Source organism: Mixophyes fleayi, chromosome 6 (assembly GCF_038048845.1).
Source record: "Mixophyes fleayi isolate aMixFle1 chromosome 6, aMixFle1.hap1, whole genome shotgun sequence".
Taxonomy (NCBI): domain Eukaryota; kingdom Metazoa; phylum Chordata; class Amphibia; order Anura; family Limnodynastidae; genus Mixophyes; species Mixophyes fleayi.
Window position 1 is genome coordinate 213335857 of NC_134407.1, and position 19662 is coordinate 213355518.

General features: G+C 41.2%; 1 protein-coding gene across 1 annotated transcript; it reads left to right on the forward strand.

The window, feature by feature from the left end:
• Positions 1 to 3614: 3614 nt before the first annotated feature.
• LOC142095473 (uncharacterized) lies at positions 3615 to 7283 on the forward strand. The gene is made up of 2 exons (XM_075178418.1): positions 3615 to 3717; positions 5939 to 7283. The coding sequence occupies exons 1-2, from the start codon at positions 3615 to 3617 to the stop codon at positions 7201 to 7203; spliced, it is 1368 nt and encodes a 455-aa protein (XP_075034519.1). The 3' UTR covers positions 7204 to 7283.
• Positions 7284 to 19662: the final 12379 nt, after the last annotated feature.

Sequence of the window (19662 nt, forward strand, 5' to 3'; positions counted from 1 at the left end):
TACACACTAATACAGTTCTGTGTAATTTCAACCTAATTGATTGACATGTGCTATTTTTATTGTTCGATTGGCTATTTAGGGTGAAGACCTGACTAACATAAAAATAGAAGATATAGAGGGAGAAGAAGAGACGTATGTGAGGGGTGATCAGCAGTGTAAGGAGGAGGAAATCCCTACAGATATCAGCACAGGTGAGTAATAAACACTAAATACAGAAGTCACATATTCTCCTTGTTCAGTCACTACAACAATCTCTTATTCTACACCCTCCTCTGTCTGTACAAACTAATGATGAAAAGTATCTGCCGAGTGGGGGAGTCAGGAGCCATCAGCCCCTATTAGACTCCTGCTCTTCTCATCAGGTCAGCCAAAAGATGGGACCAGTCTCCTCCCCACACTCTCTGTGGTGTATCTCGTACATCTCAGTACAGGGAGCTTCCATCTGATCCTTATTCACAGATCCTGGACTCACCATAATGATCCAGTTACTGGCTAATGCATGAGACCCCAGGTGAAATTACCCATGACCCTCCCCATGCATCACTATATGTGACCTTACCTATGATCCTTCTCTGTGGACTACCTAATGTGATATTACCCATGATCCTCCCTGAGATATACCACGTGGCATTATCTATGCACTGATGGTAAGAACGCCTTTTTGTATGTCCACTACTGATTATATTCAAATTCTATTGAACTAATCCGAGATTTAAGTACATATCTCTTTCCTGCTGCTTCCTGCTGATCTTACTTTCTGTGCTCTGCTCTCCTGCCCTGTCCTGCTGTAGTCCTCTGATTTATATCTTGCTCTGCTTTCCTGCTGCTCTCTTACCCTATCACTGCTTGTCTCTGCTGTCAGTGATCTACTACACCAGGAAAAAGGCTAAAGCTGCTGCTTGACCCCGGCTGTGCAGTTACCTTATTTGTAGTCGACCAGACAGACACAGAGCTGCTCCACCTGTTACTTCTGCTGCCTGTTGATCTGACTGATGGACAGCGAGCAGTGTAGTGTCGCATTCATATCTCTCTGCTAATTTAGCCCATGGCCTAATCCTCACTGCTGCCACTCTGCTTCCATGTTTGTCTGGTAAATGTCTATGTCTGGGCAGTGAGTGCATGCTTGTTTAATCTTACTGACCATAGTGTGGTTACTTGTGTACAAACTTTCAACCATGTGCATCTTGCATAGGGCTGTGCAGCGTGGTTGTTTTGAGTGCAATGTGATTGTGGCTTTGTGCAGTTATACATTATAATGCTGGGTCTGTGCCGTCTGCTGGGCCTGAGCAATGGGGTTGTGCAATATGTTTGGGGTATTGCAATGCATCTGTACTGTGGGGCTGCACGATACGGGAGTTACTACACAATGTGGCTAGTGCTTGGCTTGGATTTATACTGTTGGAGGTGTTTAGTCTTTGCAAGTATGGCTGTATGATATGATTGGAGGCTTATGTCAAGCGGGATTAGGTCTGGGTAGTTGCTTTAGAGAAAGTGAGACAGGCGTTTGTACACTAATCGCTCTAGTAGTTTGGAGGCAAAGAGGAGGAGAGAAATAGGGCGGTAGTTGGAGAGAGAGGCTGGATCCAGAGATGGTGTCTTTAGAATTGGTGAGATGAGCACTTGTTTAAAGGAGGATGGAAAATTGCCAGTGGAGAGAGACAGGTTGAAGAGGTGAGATAGAGGAGAAGAGGGAGCCGGGAAGTTGGGAGGGAATAGGGTCGAGGGGACAGGTTGTAGGGTGAGATGATGAGATGAGTGCAGAGACTTCGTCTTCAATTACTGGAGAGCATGAATTAAGGGTGGATTTCGGAGTGTAGGTAAAGGTGGGTGGAGTGTGTGTAATTTGGCATTAAAAAATATCTTGCTGAATGGTGTCGATTTTGTCTGTGAAATAGCTGACAAAATCGTGAGCTGTGATGGAGGAAAGGAGAGACGGTGCAGGTGGGCAGAGAAGTAAGTTGAATGTGGCAAAGAGGCGACGTGCGTTAGAAGATGAAAGGATGTATTTATAGTGAAGAAACATCGTGATAGGAGTGAGATGTCCTCCAGTGGTGCTCTGCAGTGCGGGAGCACTTTTGCAGGTAGCGGGTTATTTTTGGTGTGTCATGGTTGGGGTTTGGATCGTCAGACACTGTATGTGGTAGCTGGAGCTGCATTGTCTAGGGCTGAAGTGAGTGTTTTGTTGTAGAAAGAGGAAGCCTGATTAGGAAAGGACAATGCAGTCACTGGAGAAAATATTTTTAGTGATTTTGTAAATGTGGATTTGGGTGCAGGGGGGAGGGCATGGGGTACAGTGAGGCTGAAGGAAAGGAGGTTGTGGTCAGATAGTAGGAAGGATAAGTTGGAGAAAGTATATATAGAGCAGTAGTGGGAGAAGTCAAAGGAATGTCCATCACAGTGGGTGGGAGATGAAGTCCACTGGGAGAGACCAAAGAAAGAAGTAAGTGAAAGAAGTTTAGTGGCAGAAGAGACAGTGGGATTATCAATGGGAATGTTGAATCGCCTAGTATGAGAGTAGGCAGGTGAAAGGATAGAAAATAAGTGAGCCAGGCCGCAAGGTTGTCAAGGAACTGGGAAACTGGACTGGGGGGGGGGGGTGATAAATGACAGCAAAACACAGGTGGAGAGGATCAAATAGATGGAAAGTGTGGATTTAAATGAAGACAATGAGAGCGACTGTTGGAGAAAGTAGAATGTCTACTCCACCACCTTGTCTGTTTCCAGGTCTGGGTCTGTGGCTGAGGGAGAGTCCCCCCATAGGAGAGAGCTGTAGGCATTGTAGTGTCAGAGGAAGGGAGCCAAGTTTCTGTAATGGCAAAGCGGTTGAGGGATTTAGAAATGAACAGATCATGAATGGATGCTGTTACAAACAGATCTGGCGTTTCGTTGTGCACAGGAGAAGGGAAGAGAGGGTAGTGGAGATATGTGGATAAGGTTGGCGGGATTGCAAGTACAGGGTGGGTGGAAAGCTTTGGGGTAGAGAGAGGAGCGTGAGCAGAAATTGGGATTGTACGGGGCCCAGGATTAAGTCAGATGTCACCAGCAGCCATGAGAAAGAGTAGGATGAGAAAGAGGACATGCAAAGAGGATTTGAGGGTGTGAGGTTTATTTCTGTCTATGTAGGCTGGTGAGTGTGGTGGGTGCAGGAGACAAAACAGTTCATGTGTACAGACTAGCGAGGAGGGAAGTAGTGACTCATAATAGAGGAGGAAGGAATAGGATGATGGAGAAAGAAGAGGAGGATAACAAGGTTCGCATGGTCAGACTTCGGTGAAGAGACTCCACCAATGTCCTCGTCCTTCTATATTGATGGGCATAAAGCTACTAGGCAAAATGGTGTCCTCTTTCAAGATGCTCCCATATGATCGGCGTCTCCCCTCCATCTCGAGTCGCAGAGGTTTCTTCTATCCACAGAGACTTGCCTATCCCTCTAGTGGTGTACAGATCCAGATCACTTAGTGATGGGAAGGTCCTTTGTTCCGTTGTTATGGACCTTGGTGACCACGGATGCCAGCCTGAGGGGACGGGGAGTGGTAGTTCTCCATCTCCGCCTCCAGGGTCTGTGTTCGAGCAGGGAAGATTCCCTTCTGATAAATGTCGTAGAGCTAAAGGCGATGTTACTGGCGCTACAGGGGTCGCAGTCCTTCCTACGAGAAAAGCCAACTCGACTTCAGTCAGACCACACCACAGCAGTGGTGTACATAAACCGCCAGAGAGGTACAAGATTTTAACGTGGGCAGAGTTTGTTCCGGCATTATCGGCGGTATTCATTCTCACACTGGACAATCGGGAGGCGGAATATCTAAGCAGACATCCAATCCTTCCAGGGGAATGGTCTCTGAACTCACAGGTATTTTAGAATCTAGTACGAAGATTGGGTCTTCTGGATATGGACCTGAAGGCTTTACATCACAATCAAGTACCCAGGTTCTGTGCCATGTCCAGAGATGTTCTGGCAGCAGCGGTGGATGCAATGACTGAGTCAGGATTTTTAGCTGGGATACCTGTTTCCACCAATTCACATGATTCAGCGAGTGCTCAGGCAAGTAGCACAGGGAGATCGTCCTGTGTTTCTAGTGGCGCCCAATTGGCCCAGAAGGGTTTGGTACGTCAACATCCTTCTGCTCACGGTCTAAGGGGTTCTCCAGTGTAATGGAGACCTAGATGAAGGCCAGAAAATTAGTTTCGGAGCCCCTTTTTCATAGAGTGTGGCGGACTTCTATAAAATGGTGTGAGCGTCGATCTTGCCTGGCGGCGTCTTTTTGTTTGTCCCGTATGTTGGCTTTCATCCAGGATGGTTTGGAATTTCTCTGAAGGTTCAGGTTTCACTGTTAGTATTTTTTCAGCACTCTCTGGCTATCCCTCCGGAGGCTTTTTATCAGGGAGTGTTACATGTTCAGCCTCCTTATGTTCCACCTTTAGCATCTTGGGACCTCACCCTGGTTTGTGGGGTTCTTCAGCAACCACCTTTTAAACCACTCGATTTGGCTGACTTTAGATATTTGACATGAAAAGTGGTGTTTTTGCTGACCATAACTTTGACAAGGAGAGTGTCAGTTGGGAGCCTTATCCTGTAGGGCTCCCTATTTTTTTTCCCATGAGGATAGGGCGGTCCTTCGGACAGTTCCCGCTTTTCTGCCAAAGGTTTTCACGTTAACCTGGTTTTTACGTTAACTAAGAAACAGTGGTCCCAGCTTTTCGGGAAGGCTCTTCACTCTTCGCTGGATGTGGTAAGGGCCTTGCGTATATATGTAGGCAGGACCTCTACTTGTTGCAAGACAGACTCTCTATTTGTTTTATTTGATTCGCATAAGAAGGGCTGGCCTATTTCCAAGCAGACTATTGCCCATTGGATTACAGTTACTATTCGTCATGCTTATGTGAGTTCGAACAGACCAGTGCCGGAGAGGCTCACTGCTCATTCCACATGGTCGGTTGGGGCGTCACGGGGCCTCGGCGGATCAGCTTTGCAGAGCAGCTACCTGGTCCTCTGTTCACATGTTTACCAGATTCTATCAATTTAATGCCTTTGCCTCCTTGGATGCTACTTTTGGCCACAGCGTTTTGCGTGCAGGGGGTTTCCGAGCAATCCATCCCTTAGGACTGTAGAAGGTCCCTATGGTAGCAGTGTTCCCCCAGATTGAATGATGGAGAAGAGAGGATTTTTGTACTTACGTCAAATCTCTTTCTCTGAATCCATCCTCTTTTTGTCCTCTCTCTCTTACTTGTTTTCACTTGTTAGGCTGCTTTGAAGGCTTTGTTTAGTGGCTACTTATATCAGTTTACTAGACGGGCGAAAGATAGTCATTAAAGATTTATTAAAAATGCCAGAGCTCCTCACACCACATCTATACCCCGTTATGACTCCAGTGTCCCGCATGGATTACAATAAAATCCTACAAATTATAACATTAATATGTTGAATTTACTGATAATATGGAGTTTTGGGGGCATAACCTTTCCCATATATGTGTAATAAAAGATATATATTGTGCATAAATGTGTAATTATTATTCTCTCACTCTCACCTCCAAGACTTCTCCCGCGCTGCTACCCACTTATGGAATTCCTTACCACTCCCAATCAGACTGTCCCACAGTCTTCAAATATTTATTAGCTCATTGAAAATTGATCTCTTTATTAGAGCTTACCTTATTTGTGCAGTTGCTACTGTTTTTATGTATGCATTTATTTTGTCTATCTTGTATGTCCCTGTTTTATCTGTCCCTGTCTTCCTACTGTGTGGCACAATATTATAATAATAATAATCACTTCCATATATATAATTAATTCCCAATAGATGGACATAACAGCTGGAATACCTTGGAGGAAGATCAAAATTTATATCCAGGTTGTGAAATAGAAGACAATAGCACACTACATTCTTCAAGAGAAAATCCCATTACGCCAAATATACATCCAGTGTTACACTGTGCAGACACATCTGATCCCTGTAGTCACAAAGAATGTTCTCCTGATCGCTCAGATATTGCTAAAGGTAGTCCAAATCGTAGTTGTGGTAAAAAATGTTCCTGTTCTGTGTGTAGTAAATCCTTTACTGAGAATGCAGATCTTAGTAGTTATCTGTTAATTCACCCAGTTCAAAAGTCATTTACATGTTCTGAGTGTGGCAAATGTTTTACGCGCAAATCAAGTCTTATTCAACATCAGAGAATTCACACAGGTGAGATGCCATTTCTTTGTTCCGAATGTGATAAATGTTTTCCCCATAAGTCACGTCTTATTCAACATCAAAGAACTCACACAGGTGAGAAGCCATTTCAGTGTTCTGATTGTGGGAAAGGTTTTACACAGAAATCAGACCTTAGTAGCCATCAAAAAACTCACAAAGGTGAGAAAACATTTCCATGTTCTGATTGTGACAAATCTTATACCCGAAAGTCGTCTCTCACCCAACATCACAGAATTCACACAGGTGTGAAGCCATACTCATGTTCTGAATGTGGAAAATGTTTCATAATCAAATCTTATCTAATTAAACATCAGAGAGTTCACACTGGTGAGAAGCCATTTTCATGTTCTATATGTGGAAAATGTTTTACACGGAAATCTCAACTTGCTGAACATCATCGAAGTCACACAGGTGAAAAGAAATTTCCATGTTCTGAGTGTGGGAAATGTTTTACACTGAAAACAATTCTTAATAGCCATAAGACAGTTCACACAGGTGAGAAACCATTTTCATGTTCCGAATGTGGGAAATGTTTTACACGGAAAGAGTCACTCGTTAGCCATGTGAGAATTCACACAGGTGAGAAGCCATTTCCATGTTCTGAGTGTCAGAAACGGTTTAAACTGAAAGCACATCTTCTTAAACATCAGAGACATCACACAGGTGAGAAACCATATTTATGTTCTGAATGTGGAAAATGTTTTCCTCAGAAATCAGGACTTTGTGAACATCAGAGAGTACACACAGGTGAGAAACCATATTCATGTTCAGAATGTGGGAAATGTTTTTCTCAAAAAGTGTCACTCATTGATCATGAGAGAATTCACACAGGTGAGAAGCCATTTCCATGTTCTGAGTGTCAGAAACAGTTTAAACTGAAAGCACATCTTATTAAACATCAGAGACTGCACATAAGTGAAAAACCATATTCGTGTTCTGAGTGTGGGAAATGTTTTATACAAAAATCAGATCTTATCGCACATCAGAGACATCATACAGGAGAAAAATAATTTTCATCCCAAAATATATGACTTTGCAGTAGACCTACTGTCATTTATTTTTGAATATGATCATAAATACATTTTTAGAATACTATATTGGCATCCATGATTATTGGAGTCTGAGGTTAATTTTTAGTCACGCAGAATTTTTGTTCTAAAACCCTTTTAAAAACCAAATAGTTGTATGAACTTTGCTTTGTGTAATGTGCATTATATTATATGTGTGGACCTACAATTATGTGGTCACTATATAAATGAGTTCATGGAACCTGTAATTTCCAACCAAGTTGTTTTCTTGTTTTTATTAAGATTATTTAAACACGTTGAAAAAACAAAATGAGAAAGGGAGCTGCTGGTAAGGGGATAGCTCTATTAAGTGTGGAGAGGAGACTGAGTGTGTGTGTGTGTTTTTTGGGTATTTCCATATGCACATTGTTGATTGACAATATCTGATATAACATCCTCCCAATAGGACTTTGATTGAGGCCACTTTGAAAGAAGAGAAGTAACCTTCAGCCTTTCCACAATATACAGGAGAGACAGAATGGACATAGGGGAATTGTGAGGAGCAAGACAATAAATGAACGTAATGATCCAATTTGTTGCACCTAATACTACTGAATAGACTTGTGTCTTTTTACACCATTGTGCAAAAAAATGTAAGATAAGAATGGGTGAGAGATGTGCTTTACGACTTTTTAGGAAGATGATCCAGCTAAATTGTCTTCTCTGTGTATTAATTACCATTTCCAAAAGTTCAACAGACAATCAAAATGAAATTCAAATTCAAATCACTGTATTTGGATAAATACAGTTATACTGTTCTGAAAAGATATTTGCCCCTTTGAGTAAGTGAAAAGGTTTCATCAGAAGACCGAATCTGTGTAATCTGTTACTTCTTTAATTCTGGAAATATTAAAAGATAGTGCAATACTGGAGTTCAAGAGACTCACATTTAATCACAGGCTTCCCCTGTGTTGAAAGATAACTGCTTTCCGGGTGTGCTATACAGCTAATAGTGTATGTTAATGAGATAGAGTGCCTGTTTTATTTAATTAAAGGTGTACATTAATCTAGGGCCCGATTCATCAAGGTACGGATCTGCCTTCTTATGCGGATAATCCGATAATAGTCTCTGCGCATGCGCGAAACAGGGAGTTACGATGCCTAAAACACCATAATACGCTGCTCAAACAGAGCATATCCGTCACAGAAAGGAATACGTGTCTCAAACTCCATCGCAAATACATTTGGGAATGGGGGGAGAGTGGGTGTGGAGTGGGCGGAGATAAGATATCACTTGAGAAAAGTAGGCGTTATGGATTTTAACTTAAGAAGAGTAGGCGTTCCCTCTGTGCGTTTACGGGAAACTGACGTCAATCATGTCTCAAATCCTTCCTCAAACTTAAGGAAGCTCAGGGTCATGTTTAAGTCCAAAACAGTTAGCAACAACAATTAAACTGCTCCAAATGCATTGAGCGGTTTTAAAATGCACAACTAAATATGCACAACATACATACATATGAATACTGACATTTTTAGATTTATTTTTTTTATTTTTTTTTAAATTAACATTGATTTGGATATATATCTTAAAAATTTTCCATTAGTACGTTTGTGTAAAAGAAGCCTCTTTTCCTTACAGACACCTTTTGTAATAAATGCCACTGTAAAGTGTATGATGTTTGCTGATATTTTGGCCCTTTGGGTTAAATACGGAACTGCCAGAATTAGCTTAATATAGCGCCCTCTGCTGCTTGCTGGGTCTTGAGTAAAGATGCCTGTCTTTTCTAGGCCTGTATACTGCATTTTGGTATGCTACACAGATATGTACTCTGGACTCTGTGTGTGAGTGTGTGTCTATATTAGGGAATTTAGACTGTAAGCTTCAATCGGGCAGGACTGATGTGAATGAGTTCTCTGTACAGCGCTGCGGAATTAGTGGCGCTATATAAATGATGATGATGATTATGGGGATCAACTTTGCTACATACTTCCATAGATATATATATATATATTGGAGATTACTCCTATAGATTACAGTTATGTGTTATAACTGACTTAATGTATGCCGGAATGGAGAGCTGAGTGCATTCCACTCCCGGAATGGAGTGCTGAGTGCATTCCCTAACCATTCCGGCTGCCGGAATGGAGAGCTGAGTGCATTCCACTCCCGGAATGGAGTGCTGAGTGCATTCCCTAACCATTCCGGCTGCCGGAATGGAGTGCTGAGTGCATTCCCTAACCATTACTGCTGCCGAAATGGATGGCAAAGGTACGTGCAAAAGCATTCACGTATCCTGATTAAGGCCTTTCTCACTTTTACATGGAACTCTAGCAAACTGTATATGTATGCCAAAATTTAGGCTAACACACAATATTTTATATCTACTCTATGTAAAATGGGTCTTGTATCCACACATCTTTCCTATTGTATGTTAACCCTACTGCTCCCAAACGCAACTCAGAATAATACTGCTACATTTTCACTTTTAATGCCAGAACTGTTTGAAATTAGAGCTAGCGTACTTTTACAACAGAGACACTTAGGAACTCAATACATATATAGGAAGAGTATTAGTGATTCCACACACACAAGAGTGTTGGGGAGGAATTGAACTCAGGTTTCGAGTTTGCAAAGTTGCATTCTCTAGCCGCTACACCAATGATCAAGTGGTCTAAAAATGTTTTCAATTGCATAGAATGAAATGCAGACCATCAACCTTAGCTCAGGACAAGTTTTGGGATTTCTAGTTATGGATAATGTAAATTATTTCACTAGGAACTACTAGAGGCGTCAATCCTTGGTATATGCACTGTAAAACGTTTAAAATAGAAAATCAGGCCTGTATAATAATTTTTGCTAAAACATTTACTTTCTCATGTATGACAGTTTTTTAGCAAAGAGGTTTGGGGGCCAATTTTGGATTAACACAACTTTCATTTGTGGATTAATCTCAAAAGTGTTTGCAAGCAACTTATTAGGGTCAGCTGCTTCTCTGTGCTGTACCTGCATACAATTTGAGTTGGCACTTATTATTACCAACATGAGGGTTAATGTGAAATCAAGTACTACACCTAGACACACACACACACACACACACAATTGTCTGTTTTTCAAAACCAGCAGAGCTGTAAATACTAAAATAGGAACAATGAATAATCGCGGACGCGATTATTATGGCGAACGATTACCATTCGCGTACTTTACTTTTATTAATTTGTTGAAACAGGAGGGTCGTATTTGCACTTTGTACTAAAGGTTGACTCGTGCCCACGAACTTCTGACCTTAGCATTGACGGATGGAATACCTATCCACCACACTATCATCTACACCAAATGGCAAATGTCTCTTGCATACCTGTTATGACCACCAGTGCGGAAAAAACTCATAGAACAGGTAGAAGAGGTCTTTACCTTTAGCAGCCGCCTTTCCCGTAGAGACTGGTTATGCTCACAGGTACTCGGATGCCCCCAGGTCTTATGCTCAGAGTAGTATGAGTTTATGCTAACACGGCAGTGCACATGTACAGGAGGTAGCACACGTTGTACAGGCAGGCGAGGGATCAGCGTCCTCTGGAAGCTTAGCTTGATGTATTTCCAACATTTGGAAACCAGGATAATATATAAAAAAAAACCTCAAACCATTCAGTTTTTTCAGGGAGAGATGACATAGGAGAACGCTATATGCTGCGCAAAGAGGCTGTATCATCATTATATATTTATTTCTGCTGTTTGAAATTTATGCAATTTTGATTGCTCATATCACTTATTAACAACTAACAATTACATAACATTTTAACTGTCTTATTGTTATTTTTTTTACTTTATCTTATAAGAGAATTTCATCTCTCGTTTCGTCTAGGTTCAACATTAAAAATTCCAGTCTCTGGAAAACACATTTATATAATTCTTTGTTATTTTTCCTTGCATCCCCTTTTTAGAGTTTTCATGCAATCAGGATTTAAAACTCTATAGGCACTCTCTTGCCCGGGGAGCCACGCCCTTTCGCTCCTTAAAAACAGCAGACCCTATCCTGACTTATGGTCTCTATATATCTAAGGGATGCATCCATCACGAGAAACAGGCATTTCTACTCATATATTAACTTATTCATTTCCCAAATAAGTTTAAAGAGTAGATCACAAAACATCACAACGCTTTCTGCCAGATATAGGTTATCAGCCTATGCAGCAAAAGCATTTCATTTAACACATTAACTTTGCAAGTCACATCTCTTAACTTTGCAAACAACTATACACAGTGTTAAAACACTAAATGTCTTTTGCCAGTTATGGGTGGCCAGTCCATACTGTAGAAAAGCACATTTTAGCAACATTTAAACTAACAATATTTTTCTAACTTTCTAAGTTTCTGCAGAAACACATTAAATTAATTACTACACATATAGCAATACGGTCCTAGGTTACTTTACATATCAGCATCCACCCCCACCCTCTCTTCACTCACTGCTTCGGTACCTCGATACACTTTGGAGCACAGATATAGTTAACACATCTGATACTCACCAGTGCAGAGGAGTGTAGATCATCAACGTCTCCCCCTTGTAGAAGCAGTCATGAAGAGAGTAAGGTGTGGTATGTGATAGCCATAGGACGAGAGCCCCCAGCTTGTGTAAGATTTTCTCTTGCCTTCTCTTTAAATAATAAATGAGATGAGCCGGTTTCCAAAATATAATATTTCTATAGTTTATTAAAAAGATATTATACATTGATACAGCCATACTGGACAAAGCAGACATACGCCCAGGGTCTCAAATGCCAATTGACACTCTATATTTGATTAACTCAATATTTTATAGAATATGTTACTCCTTATTATAAAACACACCTTCCCAGCTTACATCACTGCTGGCAATCTAAGTCTCTATAATTAAAATGACATGTTCTTTTTGGACGGTCATTTTGACCTTTTAAGAAGCCAATATTTCTTTGGCCATATCCAGATATTGTGCAATAATGGAAATGTACTAAAAACATGTCTCTTGTTATGTAATATGTGTTTTTTCCCGTTCTCTTAAAAGCACAGAAACAAAATTCAAGTTCAATGGTTCATTCTATTGAACTAATTGGTAATATAGGGTTTTTGTTAATAATTACTTTGACAATATGTATCCAAATATGTTCACCCAAATCACCTGACATGGCCTACCACTACATCCTCCATACTTGCACAGTAATTCCCCTTCCAATGCACACAACCTGCTTTGGCTCCTGTCTCCTAAATTTGACTACTGAACATTTACTTTCCAACAAGATTTATTGAGAAACTTCAGAACATTAATGCAGGTTTTGGAATCAAGCTCTCCAACTCTTGACCCCAGTGCTGTAACTTGCTGACCTAAGCTTAATTAATTTACAAATTTGAGTGGCATATGTGTTTTTATTATTGCCAAAACATTAGAAAGCTAGCTTTGAAAACCAAAAGACCTTAGCTCTTTTTCAAAGATGTGTAAGGTCCCATAAGGTGCAACTGGTTATTTGCACTGTGAGGGAGTCCCAACAAAGGACGATTTCAAAAGTATTGTCATCATCCACAGTATTTGATATCCCTCCACTAATTAAGTGGCGCTGTACAGAGAGAACTCATTCACATCTGTACCTGCCTCATTGTAGCCTACATACTAAAATTCCCTACCATATCCACACAGACTACTGGCAATTTTATAATTTATACAAATTATCCGCCCAGTAGTATGTTTTGGGAGTGTTGTAGTCAACACATGCAATTATGGAGCAAACATGCCAACTCCACACAGATAAGGCTACACATCTCTAGTAAGTCCTGTCTGTTTGACAAATTAGGTTTGGATGTATATTTATTTTATTTTTTTGTTTTCTTTCAGCACCTATGGAGGAGGCTGACTATTGGCCTTCCCCACCACCAACTGTGGGCGAAATGATGGCTCACATGCAACAAATTATGGAGAAAATGGAAAGCCTCCACAACCAACAATGCCAATGTATTGCCCAATTTAAGCTAAAAATGGCCTACTGGGCAACATTGTTTGAATGATTTTTTTTTTGTGTTTCTGTTATTTTATTGTAAATATGTTAATTTTTTTATGTAAATATGTTTGGCTATTTGAATCCTTTTAAAATTATATAAGTTATAAAAAAGATTCATTGGTGTGTGTGTCTTTATTCATCTAATTACCCAACATGTGGGTCTAAGGATAAAAGATAATGTATATAATAATCCGAAAAGAGTGACATTTAAGGAAGATGGTTTGTTTAGAACTCCATCATCATTTCTATAGCAGAAAAGGTTTGCATTTGCTCTTTGCATGTCATCAAAAAGGAACATGTGCCCTCCACCAACAAGCCACTCCTCTAAGAGGTAGGCCCTGTGTGCAAGATAAATTCAAAAAGGTATATGGCAAATGCCCTAGCTAATTAACTATTTCCCCAAATCATGTGTCATTGTAGTGATAGTCCAAGGTTAAGTTCAAGTGTCAAAGCAAGGCCAATCACACATTGAAGAGAACATTGAAACTACACAGAAGAGTCCATGTTTGTGATTTGAACTCATGGCCTCAGTGGTGTAAGGCAGAAGTGCAACTGATGCAAAGCAACATGCTACTCAACTGTGGTGAGCGTTCTGTTTGGATAAAGCTGAGTACATCACATAATGTGTAAACCGTTGATCCAGATGAAACTAGGTTTGCAGGAAATGTTGCAAGGAGCCTGTCCCCTACAAATATATATATCAAAATGATAAGTTATGGAAGGACGGCGCCTTCAGGTGTAAAAACAGATAATTGTGTATATATAGTCAGTAAGCTCAGAGAGTCCAGAGAACATAAAATCCCAAGAAAAATAGTAATGCAGGTGGATATCAGCATATAACAGCAAATCAGGTGAGACACTGTGCAGATTAATAGTATAGTAGTGTACGTACCAGAAATAAGTAAAATAACAGCTTATCTGTATATAGGCTCCTCAGTCATCCCAGGTGGTGATTTCCTTTGCTTGCAGAGACAAGATGCAAATATAGTATGTTCTATTAATAACTGCAGCATCACCGCTCAATAGTAGGAAAGATATAAGAAAGCCATATGGTGTAGTATTTTTGCAAACAATTTATTCAGCAGATTAAAAATATAAAATGCAAACTCACAATGAAGATAATAAATATAAGCTTATCTGTATAATATGCAGGCGAGATCACTGGTAGTCATATCCCTGGAGGTAGTTAAAGATGTCCCTCTTTAGGCTCCATACAAAAGCTCAGGAAAGGGTGATATCTTAATTTGTTACTCCCAGGGTAGATCAGTGAAACAGGGTCTCAGATAGTACAGTTGTGGGCCTCAACGCATTTAGTTCAGTTTGAACTTCATCAGGAGCAATACCTGCACCTGATGAAGTTCTCTGACTCTGTAAACATAGAGGGCAGGTGTAACAGGAAAGTGGGTGACATTTTTAAAATTGCTAATTTGTGGGCGGAGATTGGGCTGAACAAGGGCGTGGCTTATTTTGTCCCGCTTTGAGGAGTCTAAATGTTGGGAGATATGCTTGTATGTATGGAACTGTATTTGGATACAGACTGGATGTGTGGAACACAGGACAGTTCTGAATCAAGGATGACTCCTAGGCAACTAGCTTGAGGGGTAGGGTTTATTCTCATGTTGTTAATAGAAATAGAGATGTCATGTAGGTAGCTTCTGTTGATTGGTGGGAATATTATTAGCTACGTTTTTTAAAGATTGTATTTCAGGTGGAGACATCCAAGATAAAATAACAGTAATGTCATTCAGTAATGCAGACCCAAGACAGATGATGAAAGATTCAGACAGAATACGTTTGGGTGTCATCCGCATAGAGGTAAGACTGAAACCCAAAGGAGCTTATTAGTTTTTCAAAAGATGTAGCATAGAGAAGACCAGAAGGCCAAGCCCAGTGGTACTCCAACTGATCAAGGAGAGGTGGATCTGGAGAAACAAGCACTAAAGAGCAGTTTGATATGTAAATAGAGAACCAAGATAGAACACCTAGAATAAATCTACATTTGTAGTAGGAGTGGTCAACAGTGTCAAATGCTGCAGAGTTACTGAGAATTAGAATTAAGTGTTAACCTTTAGATTTATCAGTAATCATATCATTACCCACCAGTCAGTACAGTGACTGTGTGTTCAGAGCATAAACCTGACTGGAGGGGCCAAAAGGTTGTAGAGGGAAAGGAATCATGTGAAGTTTTGACAAGCCTGAAGAAGCTCTGAAGATCAAGGGAGTTGAGCAGGGGCAAACACAGGATTTCTAGAGAGGGGGTTTCCACACCACGCCACCCGTGGGCGTGACCAGCATGAATGGAGGTGTGGTTATAATTTTAGACAGTGCTTGGCTGCTCTCCAACTCTTCCCATCCCCTTCATGAGCAGAGATGTGTGAAGCAGGACATAATTCCCATCTGTCCGTACAGTCAGGACAAAGTTCTGGTTGAGTGGGTCAGTCCCCAAAATTGGGACTGACCCACCAGAATCAGGACAGTTGGCAGATTGTCCTTCTCTCTTCTACCTGTTCTTTCTGCTTTCACTACTTGTTGCTGCTGCTTGTGTCCTAAGCTCAGTTGCTGCTTGTCTGGATTCTGGAATGTTGGGTCCCTGTTTGGAAAAAGAACAGGTACATGATATAGAATTACCAGCAATAAGTGAACACAGCAGGCCCCACTCACATCACATAAAACACACCCCCTACACTTACATTTAATACAGGTTCATCACAATAACTCTGTAGTCATGACATTTAATTTAAATGTACATACATAAGTATAAATATTACCTGTTTTATGGAGATCACAATAAAATCAAATGATGCAAGCTATGTGTACACTGGTCTATATTATATATATTATTGTATTATACATTAAATCCCCCCACTTACTTTAAAAGCTCCTTCCCCCTCATTATGACACAGTGTGACACAATTACATGAGAACCCCCCTTCCTACACACACACACACACACACTGCTTCTTCATCCAGTGTTGTATCTTGTGTCCTGCTGCTGCACACATGAGACATGCAGACGGGAGAGAGGGGCAAGGACACATGGCAGGGGAGAGAGGGGCAGGGACACACGGCACTGGATGGAGGGCCGGTGACAAAATGCTGGGGAGATAGGGGTGGGGTCACATGACACTGGAAAAAAGGGTGGGGACACACACCAGGGGAGAGAGGGGCTGGGACACACGGCAGAGAGGTGGGAACACACTGCACTGGAGAGGGCCGGTGACACGGCAGAGGAGAGAGGGGCGGGAACACACGGCACTAGAGAGAGGGCCGGTGACACAGCAGGGAAGAGAGGGGCAGGGACACACAGCACTGGAGAGAGGGCTGGGGACACACGGCAGGGGAGAGAGGGGCGGGGACATATGGCACTGGAAAGAAGGGTGGGGACACACGCCAGGGGAGAGAGGGGCGGGGACACACGGCACTGGAGAGAGGGCCGGGTACACACGGCAGGGGAGAAAGGGTTGTGAGAACAGTACAGAAATGATCAGAAACGATCTGCAGACACAAGCTGTAAAGTGGCTGGTCCTTCGGGACAAGGCCAGCCATTTCAAGCATACAGTACCCCAGGCTGGGAGGGGGTGTTTCCAGGCACCAGGAAACCCTCCTTTGATGCGCCCATTTAGAGATGGGATTGTAATTTGAGAGAAAATTTTGGTCACTTTTTACCCCCCAAAATAAGAGTGGAGATTATAGATGTTATTTAGGTTTGAGATGAGCCCAGGAGACAGCAATTGACTGCATTTTGGTGGATAGGATCGATTGGACAAGTAGCATAGTGAGAGGAGAAGAGAGCACATACTTTGCACCATACTTTGGGCCTGATTTATCTCGAACGCTATGAGAATGCAACTTGCGTTTAAAAACAAGAAGCATGTAACTTGCCGGCACATCCGCCCGTATTCAAGTACAAGCGGATCTCAAGAAACGTTTTCTTTTAAATACGGGTGTAAATATGCTCTGACCATACGTTTCTTGCCATATGTAGACAGACAGAACAAATTGCCGGATACGCACATGCATATATGCAAAATAAGGGAAAGCATGGAAAAAATTATTATAATTTTTTTTTTTACAACTATTAATACTATAATAAAAACATGTCATTTTTTTTACATGAAAGACATAAATCAGGATGTTCTTAATGCGTACTGTACATAAGATGCATTTTTAGTTTCTATTACTTGCTAACACATGTTGTGGCATACATGCGCGTCAGTCATCACTATCAGTCGGCACTTACACCTGCCCTGTAGCTGGTGCAAATGGTACTGCTAAAAGACACGTACCTAAGAGATGCCTGGAGATTGAATCGGACGACTGTGCCTGTATATTGCCTAGGTGTATAAGACACTTCCCTCCCCTGTTCAAATCTTAGGCAGTGGCAAGTGTCATTTGTGTTTGGCCATGAAGTGCATGCAATTGTATTCACTGGCACAAGTCCCGTTCTGGCACATGGCCCCAGCGATTTCACGCAAGATACGGCACGCAAATGGACTTTACGTCAAAGAGGTGCCAGAGGGTGGAAAAAGTAATTGAGGAGGTAGTTGCTCAGGGAAGAGGATACCTCTTCATATCAGATCATGAGCTTGAAGTAGGAAGCAAAATCTTGGGCAGGGATGGTAGGCAGAGGGGTGGTGCGAGAGTTGGTAGAGATTTAAATGTACTAAAGAGGCATTTGGGATTAGAAGTCTGAGCGTAGACGATAGTGTAGCAGTGGTCAGTGGAAATATAGAAGTGGCGGAATGAAAAATGGAATGGGATTTGCTAGTTTTACAGTAAAGGCAGTAGAAGTGGCGGTATAGCATAGTACCGTATACATCCTCACTTCCACCACTGATTGGAAGTATATTTATTTGGCAGTGTTCAGAGAAAGCCACAAGTTGTTGTTCTACTTTGTAGCAGGTTCTCTGTGCTTTTCTTCAGTGTGACATAACTGAGAGATAATCTTTGATATAAAATAGAAAAAGTAGCTAGTACCATTTGATCAAGGTATACGATTGAGCTTTACAGTTTTCAAATTTCCTCAGTACTTTAGATTCAACAATAAGAGACAAACACAATTGTGAAATTTTTGATTTTTTTTTTTATCAGAAAAAAACATTTAAAGAGTACAAGAAATAAATCAGTTCATGTTAGCAGGAGTGCTACTAACATTTCAATAAACAGTATGGCCTTCAGTCTTCATCCTTTGTCCAGGCGCACAGAAATCCAATCCGCTCAAAAAAGAATCTAAAGAGCAATGGCTAATATAATCTTCATGACATACATCCAATAATTTACATACATCCAATAAATGCACTGGGTGAGAAGCATTATCTTCTTTTAGTAATAGTCTGTGAACTTAATTGGTTTGCATAAAAGTCAACAATTGGACAATATGCAATATTTTTAATTAGTGTATTGTGCAGCTATGTGATGAGTGTGAGGAAATTAACTAAAAATATATAACCATTCAGTCTCTGCCATTCCTGAGACTACCACAAAAGTCTTAGCGTTTCCACATCTATCTTTGATCAGTGTTATCTATCAGGAAGTGATCTTCATTTTAGCAGAATATGTTCACCACAATTATATCTTTTGAGTCCGTGTTCAAGTTGATTGTTTTCTGGTAAACTTTTTCCACACTGTAGAGAGCGATAAGCCATACTTTGGTTACATGGTAATTTCCAACGATCCAAGTAGGGTAGTACTGTCAAAGTGGATGTGGCAGCAATCCAAAGTCTGCATGCATCTGCTCATGAATGGAAATGGTGATATTCAATGACAAATCTAAAACTGATGTGCAGACACAAGGCGTAGTAAACATACAATGGCCGCTAAATTGTATGAACAACTATTGTTTGGATGATAATCCCACGCCAATGGCTGAAGTGGGGGGCACAGCCAACTGGACACAGAACGGATGTGATTGAGAGGTCCAGATTAGGATGGTCCAATTTCACTATATGGAGCAGTATGAAAGTAGCAATAGGTGTTTAGGCCATTGCACATGGCTCCTCAATGCTTCCATGTGATCAAAAGGGCTGGTAAGCATATAGCGTGCAGCAAACACTCCAGAGAGAAGCAAAAAAAGGGATGCTGAGATGGGAGTGAAACAAATTTTAAGAGTATTACCTATAAAATACTAATAAAAAAAATCAAGAGTGCAGAATAAAGCGATTTATGCTTATAGTTCAGCAGAAAAATCAGACATCATAATACCTGGGTAGACCTCCTACATCAGGAGAGAGGGGATCTGGACAATCAGGAGAAAAACATGGCTGCCTCCTCAGGGTAACCCTTTGGTGTAAAAACCTGGGAGCTGTACTTCAATGTGTATGTGGCATCTGGCAAGGTTAGTCCTGCTAAGCTTAGAAGTCATCTCTAAGTGTAGTAATGTTGTCAAGCTCCTTCAGTGTCCCTGGTGTTGTGTACAAAGGGAATGAGAGTCCAAGAGGA